General features: G+C 43.8%; 1 protein-coding gene across 9 annotated transcripts in view; it reads right to left on the bottom strand.

Annotated features, from left to right (window-relative positions):
* Window positions 1-27,140, bottom strand: part of CHD2 (chromodomain helicase DNA binding protein 2) — a 95,812-nt gene that overhangs the window by 38,444 nt on the left and 30,228 nt on the right. For 5 of the 9 annotated variants that reach the window (XM_038419864.2, XM_038419866.2, XM_038419867.2 and 2 more), the window contains exons 7-16: window positions 22,210-22,441; window positions 17,756-17,842; window positions 9,828-9,889; window positions 8,149-8,271; window positions 7,441-7,590; window positions 6,467-6,600; window positions 5,030-5,255; window positions 1,177-1,277; window positions 439-483; window positions 124-299 (exon numbers count right to left, since the gene is read on the bottom strand). In XM_038419864.2, the coding sequence (XP_038275792.1) occupies window positions 124-299; window positions 439-483; window positions 1,177-1,277; window positions 5,030-5,255; window positions 6,467-6,600; window positions 7,441-7,590; window positions 8,149-8,271; window positions 9,828-9,889; window positions 17,756-17,842; window positions 22,210-22,441 (1,336 nt within the window). Of the gene's footprint in view, window positions 1-123; window positions 300-438; window positions 484-1,176; window positions 1,278-5,029; window positions 5,256-6,466; window positions 6,601-7,440; window positions 7,591-8,148; window positions 8,272-9,827; window positions 9,890-16,556; window positions 16,680-17,755; window positions 17,843-22,209; window positions 22,442-27,140 lie in introns of those variants that run through there. The other 4 variants (XM_038419868.2, XM_043493848.1, XM_038419869.2 and 1 more) reach the window with 3 other exon arrangements.

Raw genomic sequence — 27,140 nt, 5'->3', positions numbered from 1 at the left:
CTCCTCAGATGATAGCCATCCCTGTAGAAAATCTTGCATCAACATATTTAAATATAGTGAGAATTTCGGCATTCAGAAACCCAGAGCAAGCCCATCCACAAGAAAGAAAGGAAGCGCGCGAACCTTGCAGTCCCGAGTGGGAATGGTTTTGGAGTTGTTGCGATGGTTGAAGCTGTCAATGCAGTGTTGAAATTTCTTGCTAATCAAGGCCTCGTCTTCCCAGCTGCACTCTGCATACGGCAACCCCATCCACTTGCACAGATATTCAGGCTCATTAGAGGACAATTTCCGACTGTGAGCTGCAACACATCACAGAAACGCAACCATGACCAACCGAACTCCAAGGCAGTGATGACAGTGACTGCTGCCACCACAAAACATGTCACGGCTAATAGCATTGTTTAGAGGAGCCAAAAAGGGAGTTAAAGGCCACTTTACCTGGGAACTCAGAATGTCCCATTGCAGACTTGTTGGTCTTCACAGCTACGTTTTACAGAAGCAAACAAAGGAGGGTTTTAGTGTCTTAACCACCAGGATGAGATGCATAAAAGATATTCTACGGTTCCCACCAGTTAGGAGGGTTTTTAAAAAGTTCTCTGCAATGCATAGGAAGATTGTTAGAGAATACCACTCAACTCTTCAGGCCTAGTTTCCAAAGGCCCTGGATAACCACAGCTCCTGCTGAGATCAGTGTGATGTTAATGAGCTGCTCTGAAAGCTACACCATCACATTTTGTCACTACTCATAAAAACTTAAACCCTGAGCTGACATGCAAGCTTCACTGTCAAACCATGTTATCCTGAGAGGTCCTCACAACACTCTACTTTTGCTCTTCTATAGAATCTTCCATCTAAAGATTTCAAAGCACTTTACAAACAGTAATAAATTAATCATGGCACCCCGAAGAAATAGGGATTATTAATCCCACTTTACAGTTGGGACAACTGAGGCAAAGAGAGGGCAAGTGACTTGCTCAAGTTGTTTGCAGATGCAAACTAGAACCCAGATCTCCTGTGATTTAACCTTTAGATTTCCACACATTACAGGATATGTAGCACCAGTTTATTTCCCGGAGAGGTGTGAAAACACGGCACACTCATTCTTGCGACCCAAGTAAAACTTGAATTCCTGGGTTTTACTATTCCTTTATTAGAAAGGTGCACTATTTCACTTACCAATCACTCTCTCCACTATCTGATACTGTTTGTTCAACTCTGCAGCAAGCTCCTGTTGGCAACTGAAGTATTCCACATCTTCAGGAGATACCTTGGCTAGCCTGGAGAGAAAAGAAATGGGGGTAGGGGGAGATGCATATGTAAGAATAATTCTATTTCTGCTCACTCTGTGGATAGTGATGCTCAAGACCAGCTGTTAAAACTCTACCTGCCTATATAATTTCATGAGTTAGGGTAACTCAATCCAAGTTTACAATTGCTTATCAAATACTCCTCTTAATGCTTCTAAAATAACATTATTCACAATGAAACAATACAGAGAAATATATAATGATTTTCCCTGAAACTTTTGTGAGCTTCTCCTCCACAAAGCCAAAATACATAAGCTTTTACATAAGGAGGGAACCCTCAGGACTCCGGTATCCCACAACATATTGTGATGATATGATAGCTGAAGTAACATGTCCAGTTCTGGGCACTATACTTCAAGAAAGATGTGGACAAACGGGAGAGGTCCAGGGAAGCGCAACAAAAGTAACAGAAGATTTAGAAAACTTGACCTATGAGGACAGGTTAAAGAAAACTAGGCATGTTTAGTCCTGAAAAAAAACAACTGGGGGCCCTGGGGGGAACCTGATAATCTTCAAATATATTAAGGGCTTTTACAAAAAAGATGGTGATCAATTGCTCTCCATGTCCACTGAAGGTTGGACAAGAATCAATGAATGGCCTTAATCTAAAACAAAGGAGACATCGAAAGGTTTTCCCGATATCTAACCTAACAATAAAGGTAGTTAAGATTTGGAAAGGCTTCCAAAGGAGGTTGTGGAATCCCCGTCATTGTCCAGCCTGTTCTTAAAACCCACCAAACACCTGCCAGGGATGGTATAGATTTACTTGGTCCTGCCATAGCACAGGGGGCTGGACTTGATGTCTTGAGGTCCCTTCCAGCCCTACATTTCTATGAAGTTGCCAACAGGCTCGCAGCTCCCATGCAAAGAAACCTCTTCTACTTGAAGATCTATTCTCTGACAGGGACATGGGGTAACATTTTCAAAAGGACTTACATGACCAAGGAGCTTAAGTCCCATTTTCAATAGTGACTTGGGCATGTAGGAGACTTAGGCTACGTCTGCACTGCAATCAGAAGTGTGAGCTAGCTCAGATCAACAGCAGCATGGGCTCTACAAGCTCTGGGTATGTCCTTGAGCAGCTAGCCGGTGCTGCCACAGCCTTATTGCTGTTGCTGTTCTAGTTGCCTCCATCAAACCTCGCTCAGGTATGTCCACATGTGCTGCTGTCACACACCTCACTGCAATGCAGACAAACTAAGTCTCACTGAAAGTCACTGACATTTAGATGCCCAAGTGCCTCAATAACTTTCGAAAACAGGACTTAGGGTCAATGTTCCCTGTAAACAGCACGCACATACGACCACACAACAACCTTGTATATACTGTGCAGATGAGAAACTGGTTCACGTCTCCTCTTAGAGCTCCAGCAGGGACATGGGGTGGTCATTTAAGACCCTGCTCTGTCTGCAGCCCTCTGCTCACTAACAGGGTACATGTGGTCCCACTCCTTGCTGCAGGGGGGAGCGAAAGCACTTCTGGTCTTGGGGGGACACTGCGCTTGGCCCAGCTAGGAGGCAGCGGTGGCAGCAGTGCTCTTGAGGGAGGATGCCCCTCATGCAGGAGCTCAGGAAGGGGCCCAGCTCTGCAGTGCCAGCCTGGCTGAGCAGAGGCTCAACAGCTGTGGCCTGACAGAGCCACGGCATCCCACACCTGCACAGTTGGTTTCCAGGGACACAGCAGTTGCTGATGCCAAGAGGCGATGGAGGAGGGAACTGCAGCTTGGGCTCCTTCCTGGGAGCAACTGGTGGAGGGTCTGAAACCCCAAGCCTAGGGGAAAGACAGTCAGACCCATCCACACTCATATAGACTTCTAAGGTTGCTGCTACAGAGCAAATGGCTTCCTTCTGGGATCCCACAGATATGCAATACTGGGAGGGACCACCCCTCGCCACCCCCCACCGAGTTAGTTCAGTGTACGAAGACTTAAAAAAAATAAAAGTGTAAGTTTTCCAAAGGCAAATAAATGTAGTACTCTGTGGAGTTTGTAACCTGCTCAGTATAAAGAAAGAATGTTGCTTAGAGTACTTTTTGCAAAATTTTACCACTGGGTTATGGCTTACCGCAAGTTCATGCCTAAAGCTCACTACTGAGTTAGAAACTGACCAGTTCACCATTTTTCCAGGTTTAATACTTCTTGAGCTAGGGGAGTCTCTCCTTAACACCCATGAATGACTTATACCAGCATCAACTGGACATACACAGATCCAGAGATCAACAGACCCCGTTAGTGCAGTAAAGCTTGGATCCAAAAATAACCTACCCCCTTAAATAAAATCAGCACTCTGCAAACTAAACATCACATTGCAAAATATATACAGAGACTGCCCTGAAAACCTTGCTAATTGCCTTAGATAACGACGTCACCTCCCTACCTGTAACAGCCCAGGGATTCTCTGTAGAAAGGAGAGAGAATTTTGCAAATTTGGAAATAAACTATCTCTAAGACAAAACTGGCAAGTCTTTAAAGTGTGACCATTGTACATGACATGGGAGGATGCACTGTCAGTACTATGTCTAATTGCTTATTTGTGCTGTATTGTGTGACGGTTATATTTGTTTCTCCCACCTCTCAGGGTTTACCCACATTGCGGTAGGCAGACTCACGCTAGCTTCCCTTGGGCTAGCGCATTAAAAATAGTAGTATGGAGACTGCAGCAGAAGCTTGGACTAGCCACCCAGGTGCAGACCAGGGGCTGCGTAGGCTTGAGAACCGCAGCTGCCGCCCGAGCCGTAACATCCACATGGCTAACTTTAGTGAGCTAGCGCCACTTGAGTCTACCTGCCCAAGCAGGGAGGCTTGGTCCCAGCTGCAGGGTAGACATAGCTTGCATCTTAACAACCCAGGGGTCAGCAGTGGGAAGCACTGCCATAAGTGACTCTATAAATGTACTCAGCTAGAGCAGCCTTGCGTAGTTTTTGTGCCGACTAAGCTTCACCAGTTTAGACCCTTACCTAAATAGGCTAACTCCATATACTTTTATACAGATATACCTGCAGCCACACTAGGGCATGCTCAGTTTCTAAACGGACAGAGTTAAGCTGGTATAAAAACTGAGTGTAGTCAAGCCCTGAATTTCTGCTCAATCAGGGCAGCCAAGAAGCAACTTGTGAGCCAAGACTGAACAATGTGGCCTGCGGCTGCCCCCTTTTTCAACACAAAGATGTGGACTCTTGTCCCAGCATGTACTGGTTCGTCTTGATTGGAATGCAGCTACACGGGTGCGCAGGCACCCCCATTTGCTGGGACCTGCAGCCTCCGCACACTGCATCCATATGTGACTAGTCCTCTGGCACTTGGCCCAATATTCAGATTTGGATGATTTCTAAGCCCCTGAATACTGCCTCCAATCTGACTTACATCATGGTCACAAGCACAATACCCATGAAACTTATGTTGAACAGAAGAGAGATCTGTCTTGTCCAGTCGGGCGCCAAAGAAAACAGTTCTGGAACCCTACCCTCAGCTGGATAGGTTTTGCAGGAGGAAACCCAGCTGGGGCAAGGGAGGGGCAAACAAGAGGAAATTCTCAGGCTTTTCAATTTCCCATCATAACGACTAGCAATATCCCTTCTTATTGAAGATGACAGCAGTGATCCAGCATGAGCTTCTGGCAAGTTGTCTGAACAGCCGTCACTTGGGCAAAGCTCAGGTGGCCCCTGCTATTGAAGAACCTCCTAAGCAAGGCTCCACACTGATTTTTGTTTTAGGCAAAACGTACCATTGTTTGATTTCATCCTCTTTTTTCTTGAAGTTCTCTAGTTTTTTCAGGCCCTTCACCTTCTGCTGCTGCAGGGACTCTTCACTCTCCCATGTGCTGTGAATGTACGACCAGCTCTTCCACTTGATCAAGTATTGAATCTCTCCCTCATCCTTTTCAGGGTCAAAGTCAGCGCTGGGATTGCCGTTGGCCTCAGTCTCATACACAGTGGTAGAAGCACCAGTGGCTGAAAAAAAGTTGCAAATTAAATTGGTTTGCAATTGGTGCTTTTGTTAGCCAGGCACTGAAATAAACTGAACAGTGTTGAAGCAGGGAGTTGTTTTTCTAGCTAGTGCGTCTTTTATGGCAGCACAAAGAACATCCCACAGAGCCCATGATCCTACTACAACCATACAGAAGTATCTCTCGACACAAACTGCCCCTTAAAAAAAAAAAAAAAATTTCTAAGTACATCAGAAGCAGGAAGCCTGCCAAACAATTAGTGGGGCCACTGGACAATTGAGGTGCTAAAGCAGCACTCAAGGAAGACAAGGCCATTGTGGAGAAGTTAAAAGAATTCTTCCCATCGGTCTTCACTGCAGAAGATGTGAGGGAGATTCTCACTCCTGAGCCATTCTTTTTAGGTGACAAATCTGAGGAACTGTCCCAGACTGAGGTATCAAAAGGAGGTTTTGGAATAAATTGATTATATTAAACCAGGGGTTCTCAAACTGGGGGTTGGGACCCCTCAGTTCTTCGCAAGGTTATTACATGAGGGATCATGAGCTGCCTGTCTCCACCCCAAGCCCCGCTTTGCCTTCAGCATTTATAATGGTGTTAAATACATTAAAAAGTGTTTTTTATTCATAAGGGGACGGGAGGGGGGGGTCGCACTCAGAAGCTTGGTATGCGAAAGGGGTCACCAGTACAAAAATTTGAGAACCACTGTATTAAACAGTAATAAGTTGCCAAGATCAGATGATACTCACGCAGAAGTTCTGAAGGAACTCAAATATGAAACTGCAGAACAACTAACTGTGGTATGTAACCAACTGCTTAAAATCAGCCTCTGTACCAGATGGAGGATAGCTAAAGTAACGCCAGTTTTTTAAAAGGCTCCAGGGACAATCCTGGCAATTACAGGCTGGTAAGCCTAACTTCAGTACCATGCAAATTGATTGAAACCATAGTAAAGAACAGAATTATCAGACACCCAGATGAACACAATGTGTTTGGGAAGAGTCAACACAACTTTTGTAAAGGGAAATAAATCATGCCTCACCAATCTATTAGAATTCTTTGAGGGGGGCCAACAAACACATGGAGGAGGAGATTTAAAAATCCTTCTCCACTAGTGGAAACCCAAAAACATTTCAGCAGCATTACACCAGTGCAGGAGAACCAGAGCACGGATGTAACTAGACCCAGAATCCTAGTCTGACTCTCAAAGCTACACACCTCCTTTCTTTCCAACCCTGACGTCCATGACTTTCTCAATGGTCTCGCTGTTGTCCTGCTGTTCGTCGGCCCCTTCCCCGGTCATCTCAATCAGGTCATCGGAGTCCGTCTCAAAATCATCATCTTCTTTGTAACTGCACAAGACCAAATACCAAGCTGATAAAAAGCTCTTGTTTTTCCTTAAATCTAAAGCCATACGCACACAGCACGGCATGGCACAGGCAAGCCCCTCCAGCATCTATGTTGGGTTTGACTGTGTAATACATTGCTCGAGTTTCTGATATTAGCCATTCAGCTTGGCTAAAAGTTGACTCTCTACCTCTTAAAAAACACGGATAGTTATACAAGATCAGACCAGTGGTTCATTTAGTTCAGTTTCCAGCCTCTGACAGTAGTAGCTGCTTCAGGAGGTAAAAGAACCCCTGCAGTAAGCAATTATGGAATAACCTGCTTATGGGGAATGTTTCTTTCTATCCCTCACTGGTGAGAGGCTGGTCTATTCCCTGAAGCATGAGAATAATAGTATGTTGACTGTTTCAGTAAGTGTCCACCAGATGTTGGGAACCCGTATCTCATCTTTTACAAGCTTTTAGCTACTGACAAGTATCTGCATCTGGCAATTTTGCATCCATTTCTGTTAATATTTTGCACTTCTATAGCATCTTTGCTCTGATCTCAAAGCATCTTAGAAACATTAACTAAACTACCCAAAACCCATCTGAGGTAGTAAGCAAGTACCGTATGCTTTATAGTAAATGGATACAATGAGCTATTGAGAGGTTAAATGGCCAAGAACCAGATCCTGTAAAGAGAACCCAACACAAGAGGCAGTGGAGTTCCAGGCAGCACAGAGGTTTGCCCGCAGGGTACTCCTTGCCTTGCTTCAAATCACACAGCAAGTCTGACATTAACCAGGTATCCTGACTTCTAAGCCCCAGCTCTGATTACCACGCAACTCAAAACCCCTGCAGTACCTGACATTTTTAGCCGCTCTGCGCCGGGTTTGCCTTTTGGGAGTCTCATCGTCTTCATCATCATCTTCATCTTCAGACGAGTCTTGTTTCTTTCTCCTCTTACCACGTTGGGGCTTGTGGGTCTTTTTAACACTGGCTTTGACCACTGCTCTAAAATGAGTATTAATAAAAAGATATAATACAGTGCGTTGTACACAAGGAGTGCATTTCAGCAGGCCTTCCCAGTCCACAAGGAAGTGTATATCCCAAACATTAGATGCCTAAAGCCTGAATCTCCTTTCACGTACACCAGTGTAAATCAGGAACAACTCCACTAACATCAGTAGAGTTACACGAATGTATACCAGCTTCCAGCTTCACATGAGAGGAGAATCAGGCCATAGAATAAGTGAGGATAACATCAATGAGGAAAAAGATCAGTATGGGCATGTAGACAATGCCCTCTCCATTCAGTGCAGGACTGGTCCCTCCTGCATATTAGCCAGTCGTTTAATAAATTACTCAGAGGATGAGGTTTCCAACCGCTTCCCCCAGGAGGCTATTGCACACTTTGGCTGACTATTAATTTGTCCCTTGGCTGCTCCCAGAACACACACCTGCTTCCACAGCAATTTCCTATGGAATGTCACTTACTGGGTTCCTTTAAAAGCATTGGAAGTTAAAGAGACATACAATATAAAAGGGAAAGTAAATTCAATCCCTCCTCACCTTCTCAGGACTGGTCTCCTGGCTTTAACTTTCTTCTGTTCTGGTTCACTATCTGCACTGGAGCCTTGCTCCGCACCATTTTCATCCTCCTCTTCCCCAGAAGCCTCCCTTTTCCATTTACCTCTAGGGACAAAAACAGAAGTCAGGAGGGATACTGGAACTTCAACGCCATTGGCTGGCTAAACAAAGATTCAAGTCATCAGGTTTAAGGCCAACACGTGAGCTCCAGGACACAGGAAGTTCAACACTGGAACTGCAATATAATCACTTGTTCAGCACTGGGAATGAGGGAAAGCACCTGAGTCTCATGTTGCGATTCCCTACTTCTAGCCCTATACCTCAATCACCTAGACTTTACCCAATCCAGTTATGTATTTTCTAAAGTCAAAGCAATGCTGGAAACTTAGTAATATGGTCCATTTAATAGCTGCCATTTCTTACAGCTTGAAAAGTAAGCACTCCATTTTATTTTTAATATTTATTTATGCATTCTGAGCTTATCTGGGGAACCCTAAGAGTGGTTTCTAGGACTACTGCCTACATATTTCTGAAAAACATTGGCTTTGGAATAGTGAGTGTGGTCTACGTCAGTGGTTCTCAACCAGGGATCCCTGGGGGGTCGTGAGCAGGTTTCAGGGGGTCTGCCAAGCAGGGCTGGCATTAGACTTGCTGAGGTCCAGGGCAGAAAGCCGAAGCCCCATCTCATGGGGTTGAAGCCTGACGCTCCAAGCCCCGGGTTGAAGCCTGAGCAACTTAGCTTCATGGGGCCCCCTGTGGCATGGGGTCCCAGGCAGCTGTCCTGCCTGCTTCCCCTTAACACTGGTCCTGGCTTTTATACGCAGAAAAACAGTTGTGGTACAAGTGGGCCGTGAAATTTTTATAGCACGTTGTGGGAGGCGGGCTCAAAGAAAAAAGGTTTAGAACCCCTGGTCTACGTTATGCACATTCACATATATATTCTAGGTTCTCATATAACCTTATTCTGTTGCTTCTTATTGTATCAGGTCACATAAAAATTATTTAAAACTCTAGATGCTTAAAGATTTTTAAGAGCATAAGAAAAGGAACTAGATTTTGTGTGCTTTCACAAGGATGAACTTCTCTTTTATTGGGAAGACAAGCCTGTAGGAACATGTTGAATGGAAAAGGTGACATTACATGAATGTAAAGGAATACAGTCAAGCAGATGGGGGGGGGGAGGTTATTTTACAACATGAGAGCTCTCCAGAAGTTTATTTTATTTTATAAGAGAATAATATAAAACCTTACATGACAACCAAAACACCATGCAAATATCCCTAATCAAAATTATTTTTTTTAGGGGCTCAGGACTTAAGTTTTCTTTCCAGTGCTGGAAACCTGAAAAACAATAGCATTAAACTAGTGCATGAAAGAGCCAAAAGAGGTGAAACCAACTAGCAGCAGAAAGCAAAGCTGACCAGCTCCCTGCTGAAGCTGAGTAAAGCGCAAAAAAGTAAACAAACAGATTTATAAATGGCAGGTTGTTTTACAAGTTGTTTCAGGTTTTATAATTTGAAGTGTTATTAATGAAAACCGATTACATGATTTTTATGTATGATTATCTTTACAGTGTCCCTCAAACATAGCTGAATGCCAATTGTCTGTTAAAATTTAAAATAAAACCAAAAAAATTCAAAACCCTCTGCATAGAGACTTACGGTTTTCTCATTTGCTTCTGGCCTCTTCTTTTTGGGCTTTCATTTTCAGATTCACTACTTGCCTTTAATTAAAAGAAAAGATCAGGTTGTAGACTTCACTCCATATTCTTTCCTTTAAGAAACCACTGAAACACACACATGGTCTAAGCTTCAAAGTAGCCCAAGGACTATCCCTTGCTGCAATGCTAGAATTAAAACATGACACTGTTGTGCAACCATACCACTTAATAAAGGCGACCAGCTACCCAACACCATTAACTTTGCATTCTGTAGACAGTGGTCACAACGTTAGTGCAATTGCTTTCAGAGGATGAGGGATTACAAATGCAACTCAGAAGAAAGGGTGAAAAACTCTAGTGTAACATGTATCTTGCAGTTCTGGAACCTCCGGAAGGGACAGACTACAAACCACCTACGACTAATGATCAACTTCTAGTGACAACCAATGCCTGCATACTTAGCGGTGGCAGCTGCAAGGTTGACATTACACCTACTCTCCAAAGCGTACATTTGCTTCTAACTTACTTCAGGGTGCACTTCAAATGGCAAGTTTGATCTATGAAATCATGCATTGCTAGGGTCCTAGAGATGGTATGCACCATAGAAAAAAGATGATAGGCCGCGATGCTTTTGCTAAGAGTTCCTAGATTTGAAGGCTGAAAATCATTCCTAGTGTGTGACAGTGGAAGGGTATGGACCCGGTGTTCTTTGGTCAGTCAGAGCCAGATCTTGCTCTCTTTCAGGGCCCAGCATAAGGTACATCTATTTTTTCAGGCTTTTGACTCAAGACATGTTGGTGGAAAACATGTTTACAGTGTTGTCAGCGCTCATGGTTTTATCATGCGTCTCATGACAGCTGGTGTTTTTCTTGAAGGCCTAGCTCCTGGAGCCATGCAATTACATGAGAATCTTAACCTACACGAAAATTTTCCTATTTTCATTCAAAAAAAAAGTTTCTAGCCCGCCCTAGTGTTTGGAGAGAAAAACCTGGAAAATGTGACCCCGGCATGTCTTAAAGCTGCGAAAAACAAGACAGCAATGAGAAAGAACCCTTTCTTAAGAAAAAAAAAAATTTCATGAGTTTTTGGGGCCCGACTCACGATTTCTGAACACTTGGGCTTGGCAAAATTGTGTTTAGTTCCATTCACAGGGCAGGTCACTGATCATTACAACTTGAGTGTTTTGTTATTTAAAATTATGAATGTGAACTAAGTGTTTGATGGGCACATTTTAGGAATGTAAAAACAGTAGAGTTAAGTTAAAACCATGAAGTTCTTAGTCCTCCAGTTCCCAGACAGAACCATGAAATCTTGTATGGGAGAAAAATAAAGGGAAGAAACTTTCTTTAAAAAGGTCATTCTTTCCACTAGAAACATATACTTTATTGTTCTCTACTCCTTCAACAAGACAGCAATTGAATGATTGAGAAAAAGCTGCATTCATGCTTCTTAATCTGCACACTCCAATACCCTGAAATCAAGTAATTCCTCCTGATTAGCTCTTAGCTCGAGATGTATTCTCTGATTACTGCTGTAATACTTTACCAAGGTGTCATTAACTCAGAGGTAATGTAAAAAACAACCACCAATTCACGCACCAAACCCTATTTTATTTAACATGGTCCAGTCATATAAGCAGATCATCAGATACAGGGCACTCCCACATGAACAAACCACCCCGTCTAGTGCACTTGACACACACATAAAAAACAATGCACCCATATCAGTGGGGGGGGGGAAACAGAATCCAATGAGATATTTCTCAGATCTTACTAGAATTACAGAAAGAGATGCAAAGATTATTTGTTCTTTGCATCTTGCTGATTTGTAATCTTCCTCTGAAAACTGCTTTTTGCTGCAATATATAGACATATTACAACTGACCATCGCTTTGGTTTATCATTCAGAAAGGGCCTCTTCAAGCTGGGGCTGTAATTCCCAGCTCCAGGAGACAGACCCACCACTAGCTTCGATCAAGCTAGCATGCTACAATATATCCTCGGCAGCACAAGCAGTGGGAATGGGCTAGATACCACAAGAACATGCTTAGCATCTCAGACAGAGGGCTAGCCCCACACACCATCACAGCAACACTATCGTTAACCATGCTAATTCGAGCAGAGGTAGTGCAGGTATGTCTCCTCAAACTGGGAATTACACCCCTAGTTCAAAGTGCTGACACACCTAAAGATGGTGTCCATTGTTCATGTGCTGGCACTCCGATTTGCACCACCCACCCAACCATACCTTATCACAAGCTCTTGAGGATTAAGCCTACCAGTGCAGTAATTTTTTAAAACCTCCCGGGAGAGAACACCTAGCAAAGATATTCCCTCTACCTTCCCCTCTGAAGCACGGATTTGGCCTCAATTATTTGGTTTGGGGAAGGCATGATGGGATATTAATATTCCAGGTATACCCAATTTAGTGTACTATTTCTCATACCACAACCTGAGAGCTAATACTGCGCAGGCTAGAAGCTGCAAGGGGTTGAATCCTCCAGGGAGGCGTGAGTGCCTGCAGCCCCAGTGCATGATCCAGCCCGATGTCACAATGCAGGGAACAACCAAACAAAGCTTACACCTCAGTGACATTAATACAAGAACTCTGTGAAACAGCATAAGCTGGAATGTTCATTCAGGAGACAGCTCATGGACGCTGGGGAATGCATCCCTCACTTCCGCTTTCTTCCTATTCTTTACTTCAATCTTTTTCCATCTTCCCTCTCATTGGTTTCTTTTCTTATTTGCACTATATCCAACAGTTTGAAAAACTCGCCCTATGATCTGAGACAGTTTTATCTGTGACAATATTTTGCAGTGAACTTGTGTTTATGAATCCGTGCATTGTGCCATCTGTCTGCGATCAACATAAAATTAAAAATAAAAAAACAATCTGGTAAATCAGGCTGATAAACACGATGAACCATATCATTGCAACAAAGTTTAAGCAGAATCCACCATGGATTTCAGTCCTGTCATTGCAGGAAAATGTATGAACTACTACTAGGTATCGATTCTCTATTATTTTGCCAAGAATAAAGCTTGGTTAAAAAACATCTATAGGATGCATTCCTGCCCTTCATTAGCTATCTTTCCTTCTCACTCAACTATTTAAAGTATGCTGTAATTCTCCCCCTCCCGCCCCCGGTTTTGGATCCTTTTCAAGCAACGGTTTTATCCCTTTCCTCACCACATCTATTTTTTTGCTTCGTCTTTTGATAAAACATGAATAAAATGGGCTAAGTTTATTCGGTCAAACTCTAGCCAAAGGAATTTGGGTTAGAAAAGGATCCAGTTTGGAAGAGAACAACAATACCATCTTGTTGCACACACTCTTTCTAAGGGTATGTCTTCACTACCAATGTTAAAGTGCTGCCGGGGCAGTGCTTTAACGTGGCTGTGTAGTCGGCTGTAACAACAACAAAAAACCCCACCCCGACGAGGGGAGTAGCTACCGTAAGCACATCCCTCACCCTCTAATTCTGCTAACTCCCCACTTGCTTCAGGGGACAGTTCAAAAACTCTCCAACTCGACTCTCAGACCGTGGATGAGATTTTTCACTACCACTCTGGCCTCTTTAGGTCAGGTTACAGGACAAGAGCTGCATAAAGGGACTCTCAAAGCACCAGTTCTGGCTGAGGAAGAATTTCCCCAGTGCAGAACCTTCCCCTATTTTCCCTCATCTGTCATATCAACCTGTTCTCTTGTTTTATAGTTGGTCCGCAAGATCTTTAGGGCAGGGACCCCACTTGTTATGTGTTTGTACAAAGGCTGTCCTCCGAGGACCACCAGAGTAGTGAGCAAGTCAGAGTCAAAGCTGCACACACAGAATTGCAGTGAGTCTGGGCATCACAGCTGCCACAACAGACAGCACCCCAAGGGCCACTTCAGCCACTGGAACAGCCCAGAATTCAATCATAAGCTCTCTGGGACTGGGATTGACTTTCTGTTCCATGTTTGTACAGCATCTAGCACATGAGGAGGGCTCCTAGGCGCTATGACAGAGGTGGGCATCCGGCCTGCGGGACCGTCCTGCCTGGCCCCTGAGTTCCCGGCCGGAGAAGCTAGCCCCCGGCCCCTCCCCCACTACCCCTCTCCCCTGCAGCCTCAGCGCGATGCAACGCCAGCGCTCTGGCCTGCCGCTCCTGCCGCTCAGCGCGACTGCAGTGTGCCTGGCTCTGGCTGGGCAGCAGGGCTTTGCTGCTCTGAGCAGCATGGTAAGGGGGGTGGGGGGTTGGATAAGGGGCAAGGGGTCCTGGGGGACAGTCAGGGGACAGTTGGATATGGCGGAGATTCGGGGGGGGGCAGTCAGGGGACAGGGGGTTTTGGATAGGCGTGGGAGTCCTGGGGGGGCCGGTCTGGGGGCGGGGGTGTGGATAGGGGTTGGGGCAGTCAGGGGCAGGGAGGGTTCGATAGAGGGTGGGGTCCCGGGGGGTGGCTGGGGGCCGGGCTCCCGGGAAGGGGTGGTCAGGGGACAAGGAGCGTTGGATGGGTCCGGGGTTCTGAGGGGGGCAGGAAGTAGGAGGGGGCGGATAGGGGGCCAGGCTCTTTGGGGAGGCACAGCCTTCCCTACCCAGCTCTCCATACAGTTTCGCAACCCCAAAGTGGCCCTCGGGCCAAAAAGTTTGCCCACCCCTGAGCTACTTTAATACAAATAATTAATAATAAAGACGGCTTAAAACAACTCAGATCCCCTCCCTCTGGGCTGCAAGTTCCACACTGCGCCCTTTAGCTCATCTAGCTCTGGACTCTTTTCCTTAATTTGTTATTTATCGTTTTTCTGCAAGAGCCTTCTCCTCTGCTGCACTTACCAGATGGAACAGTCTCCCTCTTTCTGCCTCACTGACTCTCCCATCTCATTTCTCTTCTCTCTCATGCAACTTGTAAATTTCTCTCCCTCTTTGCTAGCATTTAACTTTTAAATCTCTAACTGTATTACAAAACTTTGATGTATTTTGAGACTTAGTGTTTGTCTAAACAATACTATACACAATATAGCCAAACTGTATTTTTACTGTCCTGCTGCTGAGGATTACAGATCAGTAGCTCTAAAGAGATGGTCCTGTGGATCATTTGTGATCAACAGAGACCTTCCTGACAGCCCACAGAATAAAATACTTAGAACCAAGCAGCCTGGCATAGCCCATGACAGAGTCTTTGGCTCACCTCACAGTATTAAGAAGTTTAAGAATCACTATGGTAGATGAGGTAACTATTGCAGATCATGTTTTAGGTAGTAATTTCTTCGAGACAAGGATTTGTTCATTTTGGGTCTTGTACAGGCCCAAGCATGTTGTAACAATTTAATAAAGAATGAACACCAATAATGCTCTCTACAGCTGATCATCATTCAGGCTTCCTACACCCCCTGGGTTCTTAAACCATCTAGCTTTGCTGTGATTGTCCTTTTATGCGGCTCTCAAAATGCTGAGGAATCCAGATTGATGAAAAGGTTAATTTTTTTCCTGCTTGATGGAATATCCCACTAGATAGTAATAGGAGTATCTGACCTTAAAAACTAAAATAAGTCAGAGAATTAATAAAGTAATCAATTGCTTGAATTGTTTTTTAAAATAAAGCAATATATGTTGTGTGGTAGAACAAGAGTCCTGTCTTTCATTATATGGGTGCTAAGAGTGCTCAGCTTTGCAGGCTCCGAACCATTCTAATCATGAGACAACTTTCTTGTCGCAAAAGAGTTATGCCCGTTAGCCATACTGATTTACTGAATGCCTTAGAATATTTTCAAAGGGCAACCGTTGTGAAATTCCCACGAGTATGAATTACTGTTGTTCTGTTAAATACCAAGAGAATTAATGGGTGAGCACGTTTCTTCCTGCACACTGTCACAGTTTCAAGAGTCTCTAGTTCCTGGATGTTTTACTAAAAGTCTCTGCAAAGATGTTTAACAAACATATAAATCTTGTCTTTCACTTCCTGATCTTCTAGCCCAGGTCAGTGTTACCATCTCTGATGGCAGTCTCAGCAGAGAAACCTATGACTGAATGGTCCCTAGAGACTGAACTGCCCTCTCAATCAGATAAGCCATCTGGTGAAAAAATGTGAGCCTGCAATGCTGCCTAATCAATGCTTTTCACTAGAGCCACACCAACGTTTTAGGAAAGAAGGCAGATAAAAAGCTCCTTTATATTGTGTTGGAAACCCCAAACAGCAAGTGGGCAGAGCACATCATTGATGATGGGCTTGACCCCGGCAAGGTAACAACCACCCACTATGTGCAGAGCACCCTGAGCTCCCAGTGACTTCAGTGGGAGACTACAATGCTCAGCACCATGCAAGATCAAGCCATAAATAAACTATCCTCCCCATCCCCCCTTAACCTTTTTGTCTCCAAAATCAAGACTTTTGATCTCCTCCTCATTGTGAGGCCCCGACGCTGTGCTAGTGACCAAGTCACACCCTCCATCAGACTCTGCTGCAGATGGGAGTCGCCCTACAGGAACCAGTTGGCCCTCCTTTGAGGGGAAGGTATGGATTTGGATTTGATTGGGATTCTTTTAGTGGGGTTTCGTGGGAGGACAGCTGAAGGTTTTGGGTTTTTTTTGTTTTTTACAATATTGTGTGGTATAGCAAATTTTTTACATCTTGGATTATTTTTTTTTTTAAAAACGGTACCTTATATAGTAAGGAATTAAAGATATCGGAAAAGAAAACAACATTTGCAAAACCACGTAATATTGTAAAACAAAAAAAGGACGGGACTTACCTGAGCCCCCTACAGGGCACTCTGGTCTGCAGCGGAGATCTGTGATGGGTGTGACATCACCAGCATAGTGCATGCTGGGGGCATCGCACAGAGAGGCAGCCAGCGAGTCTGGACTTTGCGGAACTTGAAAAGGAAAACAAAAGCTAAGTCAATTATGTGCTAAATGCCCTTCTTACCTCCTGCTGCTGCTATTCGGGGCATTCAGCAGTCTGGAATTTTCTGAGTTTAGTTGCATGGTGCAGACCACATGATCCAGTGGATAAAGTACCAAACTAGGAGTCAGGAGATCTGGAGCCTATTCCCTGACACACTGTATGACAGTGAAAGTAATTTAGGCCAAAATTTTCAAACCTTGGTACCTAATTGTTAGGTGTCTAAACCCATATATAAGCACCTACCCCTAAAGTGGCCTGATTTTCAGAAGATTCCAAAAGGAGCTACAGGTGCCTTGCCCCTCTGAAAAAAATCAGGCTACAAACTTTAGGGCCCTTAACTTTGAACATTTCAGCCTGAACCAATCTGTGTATCAGTTTCCCCATCTGTAAAACAGGGAGAATGATGTTTAGCCTCCTTGGAGATCTGCGGATGAAAAGCACTGTGTAGACAGAAACAAGCACAGCAGCTAATTTCTCCATTTCTGTAGTATGTTTTGACGGCTGGAATCATTTAAAGTTCTGGCTGCCAGACTAACAAACTCATCCTTCATTGTCCCTCGCATTAAATTCAAAATGTAAGATTTTTCCCCAATACTCAACCAAAAAAAAAAGTGATGGTTCATAAAGCTGAACTCACACACAAACACACTAATCACTGAGATCCACTCGAGGACATAGAGCAAAGACTGTTTTATTGTTGTAAGGTGTTTCTGGGAAGTTTCCTTTATGTTTTTTTTTACACAGACTCCCTCTCTCTGATCCACGTTTCTACAACAGAGCATGACTTGCATTAGGCCCCACTCCAGCAATCAGATCGATGCATGGAGACCTGAATGGCCTTGCAGAGTCCAACGACTCCACAAGCCTCTGTCCAAGTGGATCGGACTGCAGGATTGGGGCCTTCATTTGCAAAATCCAGCTTCCACAAATCTGCCTTGAACTCAGTGTTTAAAAGGTGACACAGATCAGAACTGCCTTTGTTCTTTTGTGTTTTTTTTTTTAAATTTTAAATATTCCCTCATCTCATCTTTTTTTTTTTCTTACCTCTTCTTTTATATTAAATCGCGATGGTTCTTGTCTGCTTCGGTTTGATCTCCTAACCCCATAAACATCAGGATATTCTTCCCACATCTGCAAAATAAACAGACCATCAGAAGGCCTGCTTCACCCCAATTATTGCTATCATTTTAGATAAGTTTATGAGTGAACTTCTGATGAATCAGTATGGCACCGGTACGGGGCTTTTGGTGGGGGGGATGGTTAGGTAAGTTATGGAAACTTATGAAACATGACTGAAAGGATCATGGATCATTTTTGACTATATGCCTAGCAATGTTTTATAACATGTTTAATTTCAGCAGTCTCCCACTATATTTATTATACTGAGTTGTCCCTCCCACAGCTACAAAAACCTTCAATGTTTATTTATGCTGTAGAAGGACAGGTATTTGAATACCCTGTCTCTCCAAGTGTCCCTGTTGGAATACAAAAGAGGAACCAAAGAAGGAACAACTCTGCATTTTCATATGAACAAACTGAGCTATTTATTTCAGCTAAAGAGACTAAAAGCTTTTTAAAATTCCCCACTCCGTTTACATTAGACTTGTGACAATGCTCAGTACTTCTCCCCATGCAAAAGGCTCTACAGCGGAGGTCCCAAAACAGTGGGGGCAGGGAGGAACACTGGGGGGAGGGGTGCACAGCAGGGCCCAGACTAGCCACCCTGAGGGGCGAGGAGGGAGTGCCATCCAGCCCCGCTTCGGCCCTGCCCCCAGCCGTGATCCTGGCTCCCAGCCCCCAACTGCATCTCTCTTCTCGTCCCAAGCCCCAGCTGCAGCCCCAGACTCTGCTTCCTTACGCCTGCCGCCCCACTCCCAGCCCCCAAAGGGAGGGGACACCAACAGGTGTAAGGGGGGACATGACTGAAAAATTTGAGGACCACTACTCTCCAGGCTCAAAAGGACAAATCTCTCTGACCAGAAGCATCTGCCCCAATTTGTCCCCTAGGGAAAACCCCCTTGGGCTAACTGAACAGCTCAACAACATGTGGGTCACCTCAGCTATCCAGAAAGCCCAGTAGATCAGTGTACGGTTGTATTCCAATCTAGATGCTATGTGGATCTTGCAGGGCCCAGGGAGAAGAACTCCTGTAGAGCTAGGAATTCCACCCACTCTTGCAGGTCTGTGCTAATGGAATTCAGCTGGACTTCTGATTGCCTGAGAGCAGGTGACCTTCATTATCCTGACAGCTCAACACAGCATTTATAGAGTACTGACTGCCTCTAAAGCCCCCTCTATAGCTTTTAACTGAGTTTGTAAACAGCTAGTAACATGGTTGGCTCTGGACATAGCTTGTATCACACGTAATGTGGTTAACTATAGCAGCTAATGGTGTACTGCGCTTGCCAGAGGCCTAAGCTGTCAAATTGTCTTCCTGTAACCCATATGAAACACTGGATTTTTGCAATGTAGATGGGATCCCTCAACCATGCCTGCATAACTATGTGGCCAGTCCCTCCTCTCAGCATTCTGTGACATAACCCATATAGTGCTGGTGCTATTCTGTGCACATATCCTCCAAGGTACTCTATTCATTATAAAGTCAGATGTCATACCCGCCCACATCTTCCTGGAATGCACTGTGGCTAGACACTGTTACTGGTACAGGTAGTGCTCCAAGAACCATGTTGCTGTAACCATGTCAAATAAGAGTTTTGCAAACTGCTTACAAAAGTATGGTCTGTTATACTTGTGTGGCCAGGCCCTTCGGAGGAGAAAGGAGACAACTACAACCTGAGGGAAGGATGGATGACATGGGACACTAATATTGGCGAGTAAGTTCCCTCTAAGCAGCACGGCCGTGCAGCAGCCTATTAAGCAACACACAGGCACTGAGGGCTGCGGCGGGGAGAAAGCCTCTCCCCCAATCCCGGACCTGCCTCCATATCGGTGCACTTAAAATTCCGCACATGCATGGGAAAAATTAGTGGGAACACTGTTGGTGAGACACCTGAAGCCAGAATGGACAGAGACAAACCTCAAGAATTAGTAATTTGTAAATGATCATCACCTGGGTTTACATGCTCCTGCTAAATCTAATCTGGCAACCCCTTATTGCCCCATTAGACTTTATCCCCATTTTATGGTCTTCTAAAGATATTCGCCTCCATCCCACAAGTATCCTTAAAAGTACTAGCAAGAGAAGGATATCTAAATATACTAACAGATACAAAAATGACACCTGGGATGAAGGCATGATGAAGGCAGGACTGTCACCAGCACTGAGGTTCTGGTACATTTACAAGTGGTTATAAAGAAACACTACAAAGGAGAGGTTTCTTGTAGAAAATATACCTCTTGGGCATACACATACTCAGAAATAAATCGGAAGCCTGTTCAATCACTTTCCTATTGATACAAAAAAAAACAAAGGAAAAAATCCCATTCAAATCTCTCTCTCTTAAATTGAAAGGTTTTCAGAGCAGGGACCGACTCCCCCATCTGTGCCAACACAATGGGGCCCAATTCTGACTGAAGTCTCCCTGGTCATAGCTGTAAGGTGAATACGGTATGATAAAAATTCATTGCACTGGTTAGTCCAGCGGATGTAATTCCAATAGTCCAAAACAGCTACACCCAGCAGAGGCAGGAAGCAAAATGTCCCGTTACAGGAATTAAGGAAGATGGGCACTTTTCTCATTTGAAAGTCCCCCAACCTGTTCCATGTCTTGTGTATATTATTTAGAATCCTACATATGGATCTGTTTTTTCTCAGATATGTTTTGATGATCATCTTCTAGAGATGTCCTGCTAAGAGTCCATAAAGGAAGAGACATAACTTCCTTTGGCCCCCACTAAACAACAATAAAACAGAAAGTTAAGTTTTGTGTTACTGTTACTGCCTTAAAAAATACATCCATCCTTGCCACTCTTAATATGCGAGGCTTAACTAAAATCCGAGCAGGCAGCATAATGGTTCTCAGGCAGCTGAGATGGAACATCCATTGTGAACAATTAAAATTCACTGTTTTTCTCCCTGCAGACACCTGAAGAGTTTAGGCTTCACGCACTGTGCTTCCACAAGACCTAGCAAACAAAGTAGCTTTCTCCAAGGACTGACTTACGTGAATGTGTTGTATTTGGACTTCGCAATCTGGGACTTCAAACCACAAATGGAGATAATAATACAGTCAGACAGCACAAAATGTATAGACTGGTTAGTCTGACCTGACTCCTTTTCTGTAAATCCACTACATTTGCTGGGTTTCCACACCCTAAATGCAGTGGGGTATGGAGCCCCCTGGGGGGCCACAAGCAGGTTTCAGGGGTTCCGCCAAGCAGAGCCGGCAGTAGACTTGCTGGAGCCCATGGCACAAAGCCAAAGCCCCAAGGAATGGGGCTGAAACCCAGGGCTCCAAGCCCCGCCACCCAGGGCTGAAGCTGAAGCCTGGGCAACTTAGCTTCATGGGGTCCCCTACGGTGTGGGACCTCCAGGCAGTTGCCCTGATTGCTACCTCCTAACGCTGGTCCTGGCTTTTATATGCAGAAAAACAGTTGTTATGGGACAAGCGGGACATGGGAGTTTTTACAGCATGTTGTGGGAGCCTCAGAAATAAAAAGGTTGAGAACCCCTGCCCTAATGGACACCCTCCCTCTTTTCTCCCAACTCACTCTCCACTGCTTTTGACTATTGAGACTGCAAAGAACCAGATTATTTCTTTAAAAATGATAACCCTGATAAATCTTCTGTTTTACAGTCTTGGCTGTATCCACATCAGGATAAAAAACTTAGTCCAAGCATGAGTTCTCAACCTGGGGGTCACGACACCAGGGTGAGTACACCAACAGTGTCAGGGAGTTGCCATCCCCCACCCTTCCCTATATGGCTAAATGGGAGAAGGACACTGGCTACAACTGAGGGGGATCAGCTGGGAGGAGGGATGCCCAATACGGAAAAGGCTGAGTACTACAGATCCAGAGGAATTAGGCAACAGGAAATCCACTTCCTTTTAGACCCACAATGATGGAATTAAAACAGTGACCTGAGGGGAACATGGCACCCATGAATACTGGACACAGGTTCCCATCTTTGGCATGTTCCATTAGGAAGCTTTACTACTTTTACCTACATGAGGGGGAGCCAGATGAAATAATGAAACCTTTTTACTGACAGTTCATGTCTGCCTCCTTCATTCTGTCAGTCAGCCCTGTCACTATCTATCCCAGCCCCAGCGTAAATCTCAAGCTGTCACACGGAATCTCCTATTTGCATATATCACAAAAGCTGGCTGACATATACAGGGAGTGACTGACAAGACGACCAAGGAAGCCAGCATCAGGAGGATGGCTTTTTCAGAGAAGGCTGGCAAAGTGGCCTGGAGGCCAACAACAGTTTTGTTGCTAGTGTACTGCTCTCTGGTCCTTCATTCTGAGCAAGGGTTTGACAGTAACTGGTTAGGTTATATATGCATGGCTAGTTAAAGTGACAGGGACAATACCTTTTTTACATCTGCTATCCTTTCCTTCTTGCTGGCTGGTTTTTCTTTGGTTTCAGGTGGGGTCTGCTGGGATTTCGAACCTGTTGACTCGCTTTCCGATTCAGATTGGCTTTCGGAGGACTCTGAGCTGCTGTTTGTCTCGCTGCCATGCTCACTGCCCTGTTCGCTCCCCTGATCGCTTTCAGATTGGCTTGCAGAGTCGGAGCCAGAGGCCTCTTCAGATGCTGAGTGACTAATGGTAAAGAAAGAAGGAATTAATTTTAACTGCACTATGACTGTATCCAAGGTACAATATTAGGCACATTTTTAAATGCCAAACTAGGGGTGTAAATCCCCATGTCTAACAAGAATACTCTGCACTGCCACACCAGAGTGACATCCAGATGCAACTGCTCTCCCAGTGAGGACACACGTTTGGTACATGAGGGACGCAGATGAACTTCATGTCACTATCCAGTACCTACCTCCGGTCAACGAAAGCACCAAAAACAGGCTGCAGAAAAAGCAGCATCAAGGCTGCCTCAAGGAAGCGCACTCTCATTGTAAGGACTTGTTCTGCTCAGAGCAAGATGGAGCATGGCATGCAGCCTCCATGGGTCACACCACCAGATTAAAAATGAGTGGGCATGAGCTCTGGTTTAGAACTCCATCCCTTTCCAATTTAGCAGCCAAATTAGGACCAAACCAGATCAGACCAGTGCTCCACCTGGTCTAGTATCCCATCTCAGAGAGGGGCCAGTAACAGATGCTTCCGTGGTAATAATTAGATATGCCCCAGAAAAAGCAAGTTTAACAGTGGAGTGGTGGAAAGGCGTTTCTGTATGTGGTTGGCTGGCTGAGTTCCTGCTGAAATGGTTACATTACTGTTGCTGGGATTTCACTTGTTGTGTTATTAAAAACGTTAGGGAGCCTAGAACAGATGTCTTTTTAGTATTTTTAATCAAATCAAACAGCAAGAGGAATCCGTGTCTGCCCTAAATGGGAGCATCAGATTTTCTTAGATTCAAAAGGAAAGTTCATCAGGCATGGGAGTTTAACTACAGATACCAAGTGTTTTCATACGTTTCATTTATATGTGATTTGTAGTGCCAAAGGTATCCAAAGGGAGAGAACAGAGGTCATGCTGTATTAAAAATCCAACAATTCACGTAATGCCACCAGAGGCCTCACACTGCAGTGCCCATCTCTCCTAGAAGTAGTATCATTTTTATTAAAAAAAAAAAAAAAAAAAAGAGTACTTGTGGCACCTTAGAGACTATCAAATTTATTTGAGCGTAAGCTTTCGTGAGCTACAGCTCACTTCATCTGATGCATTATTATTTCCTTTTTATTTTTATTTTTTTTTCATTTTATTCATTCATTTTTATTTACTTTTCCATCTCCCCAGCCTCTCAAACCAAACCCACTTGCAACCCAACCGAGGAAGAGAAACTCATTACAGCACAGCAGATTATGCACATGACAGAGAGTGAAGAAGAGCAGCTAGAGTTAGTGATCATGGCATCACATCTGGCCCTACAACAAACTAAAAAGAATGTTGTTAAAATAAGAGTATAAACTCAATAGAAAAGAGACTATCTTTTGGTTCTTTGTTTGTAAACAGCCTAGAATACTGGAAGAAAAGAGTCAGCACAGTTCCAAGAGGGGAATGTAGTTTTTAATTTGTCCCCTTTTATAAAATTATAAAAGAACAAATGTATCTAGTTTTTGTCCAGATTGATTAATTTCAGCAGTCTCAGTACTTTTTAAAAAAAGGCACAAGCAAGAATATCATAATATAATACAATGATAAAATCTCAGAAATCAATATACTTTTGCACAGTAGCTATCAATAGACAATAAAATAAAATTCATAAATCTTTCCACATATAAATAGAAAAGATTCAAATACGGAAATAAAAAGGGTTCTATTTTTAAAAGGAATTCTTTTATGCGTCCTTGTAAAAACTAAATCTCCTTCCTACAAAAAACAGGTCTCCTTGCCACACTGAGACTATATCCCCAGCCAGTCGTGAATAAATACATCCCAGTCAATTGATTAAGTACAGTAAATCACTACTGAAGAACAGAACTGCATTTTCTCAGAGAGCTGGCAGAGGGCAGCAGTGAAACACTGCATGAAAAACTGCTCCAGAAATTCCGCCAGTGCTTCTGGGCACTCAGCCAGACTTCCAGTCACCATTTTAGGAGATTGCTCTTCCACCATCTTATGATTTGTTCCTGCTCTTGTGACTTCTGGTTTGTTTTGTGTCTCAAAATGGAAGAATGTGAAATTAAAGGAAAAAAAAATTAGCTATAAGGGAAGATTTCAAAACCTGGAGGAACAGAAATGACCAACTTCTAAGTAATGAGCTCATCTTTAAAGTCTGCTTTGCCTACTTCAGTTTGGCTTTAAAAGTGGGAGGAATATGAAATTCAGACGCTGTTACCCCTTTTCTCTGCTCTGTTATAGGAGAACTGGAAAAACAAGACAAGCCACTTTGTCATTGGCCTCTCCAACACTCCCATTGCTTATGCCCCCACTTCTAATCCACACAAAACACAACTCTTGCTAAGCTCATTTCCATGCCTGCACTCAAAATATGTCACACCTCCTTGAATTTAAGGTGATGAAAAAATGGAAGCCAATGGAAGGATTCAAGTTTCTTGTCCCCACCACCTTCCAGGCTCTCCCCATCTTTGCCCTTGCTTATTTATTGGCTCAGGTCTTTTCACATCGGCCCCCCCTGCCGTAAACCCAGCCTCATTTCCCCCCCACACACAGCCCCCCCATTTGTCCACTTCTCTTGGAATGTCCTCACTGAATTCATTCCTAAGGCCACTCCCCTCTTTCACTTGAAAATAGCCCACTCTAGACCCGTTTACTAGCAATTAGAGTTAGTTGAATATTTTCTGCTGAAACTGATTTTTACTGAAAACCCAATTTTCCCACAAGACAACATTTTTCGAGAAAAGTACCTGCTTTCTGTGGAAATTTTCAATTTTTAGTCAAAAATCCAAACATTCAAAAACTGAAATATTCCATTTGGACATGCTGACAGGGTGCCTCGTGGGAGCTGTAATTCAGTTGCTTCATGTCCCCACTCTTTATCGGCCAAGCTCCTCAGCTGGCCTGCATCTTCCATAAATGCACCATGGCAAGGGACTCCCACAGTGAATCGCCTCCCCTCTCTCAGAGATGACTACAGGGTGCATCATGGGAAATGCAGTCCAACCTGGGATTGCACTCTAGAGAGGAGAATGGAATCTTGAGGTGCCCAAACTACAACCCCCATGAGGTAAAGCTGCAGCATTTCCAAATCGAAATATTTCAACATTTGGCCAAAATATTTTTGTATTCAAATTTCCACTGAAAATCAAAATTAGAGGGAGCGGGAATCACATTTTCAAACAGCTCTACTAGCATTGGCTACAAGAAGTTAAATAATAATAATGGCTGAGTTGAGGTCCAGATGACATAGTTGCTATTTATTTAAACACACAAAATTACCTATTATCCCTCCCTGCAGCCCTTTGTCTGTCAAGGTTCTGACCTCTTCTGGGGTGGAGACCACATCTACCACACTGTGGGTAATACCATAATGCAAATAAGGATTAAGAATAGTGAAATCTCAAAATTGTCATTTCTTTAAAGAGAGGAATTGGCCAGACGTTTTCAGGTGTGTCTGAACATGCATATACTCTTGCTAAAAATATTACAGCCGAGCATGTTATCTCTCTTCATTTTCTAAGACTGTGGCAAGCAATTCCCTTTTTAAAAAACCCTGAAACCTGTTAGTGAAACAAAGGGCATGTGCTTGTCAATAACCACCTTTACTTTCATATTTTAATGAAATTAAAAAAAAGTTTTAGAAAGAAAAGTTAATTCCACAAAGTGGATCCTAGCCGTCTCCGACCATATCAGGAAGCAAATATACTCCAGTGAGCAAACAGTATGTGCTTGGTTTCAGAGTGGAAGCCGTGTTAGTCTGTATCAGCAAAAGCAACGAGGAGTCCTTGTGGCACCTTAGACTAAAATTTATTAGGCCATAAGCTTTCGTGGACTAAAACCCACTTCATCAGATGCAAGTATGTGCTTGTTAATCCTTAGAGCTGTTCACAATTGGAGATTAAAGTCCCTCTCTTCCAATGTCTATTTTTGAAAGATAATCTTTTTTGGATGCTAAAAATGGGCACCAGAACAAGGCGACTTTCAATTACACTATGAAATAGTATATATCTGGAAATTACTTTGGGCCTAACCCAACACCCACTAAAGTTAAAGGACAAACACCTACTGAGCTAAGTGCGAGTTGGGTTGGCCCCTTTTTGGGGAGCGTGTCTACAAATCTAGATCCACCAAGACTCAGAAAAGATGATTCCACATTTCCAAGATGTACTCCAGTCTGTACTCTTTACTCATGAGGCAGATATTTCTGATCTGGGAAAAACTGACCCATTGCTGAAGAATAAAAGGAAATAAATAATCTTATCTGTGTTCAAGAAAGAACTAGTTTAATAGCAACACTAGGAGCTGACTGGGTCACCTTTTCGCAAACATGCATCTTAAGAAATCTGCAAAAAAATTGTAGCAGGGGTTGGGTGTCAATGACTGCTCTACCATTTTACAGCTGGGCAATACTACACAATTTTGTGTAGTTTTTTTTATTTTTAATATAAATTGCACCCCAAATTTCTTTGCATGATGTAACTAGAGAGTGAAGGTGAGGGATAGGTTTTCACAGGGCCACAGAGAGGTTTTTGGGGAGTCTGGAACAAAATCTGAAATTGAGGCCTCTTCCAAAAAAAAAAAAAAAAAAAGACAACCCAAGCATTCAAAAACATACTGACCCCTGAAGTGGAGATAGGGATAGCGCTCAAAGAAAGCAGCTTATTTTCCAGCATATACACAAGGGAGTTATATTAAAGCTCCTGATGCAACTTTAATTCTA

Source organism: Dermochelys coriacea, chromosome 10, assembly GCF_009764565.3.
Source record: "Dermochelys coriacea isolate rDerCor1 chromosome 10, rDerCor1.pri.v4, whole genome shotgun sequence".
NCBI lineage: Eukaryota > Metazoa > Chordata > Testudines > Dermochelyidae > Dermochelys > Dermochelys coriacea.
Note: the sequence above shows the minus strand (reverse complement) of the source record. Positions and strands in the feature narration are given on the sequence as shown.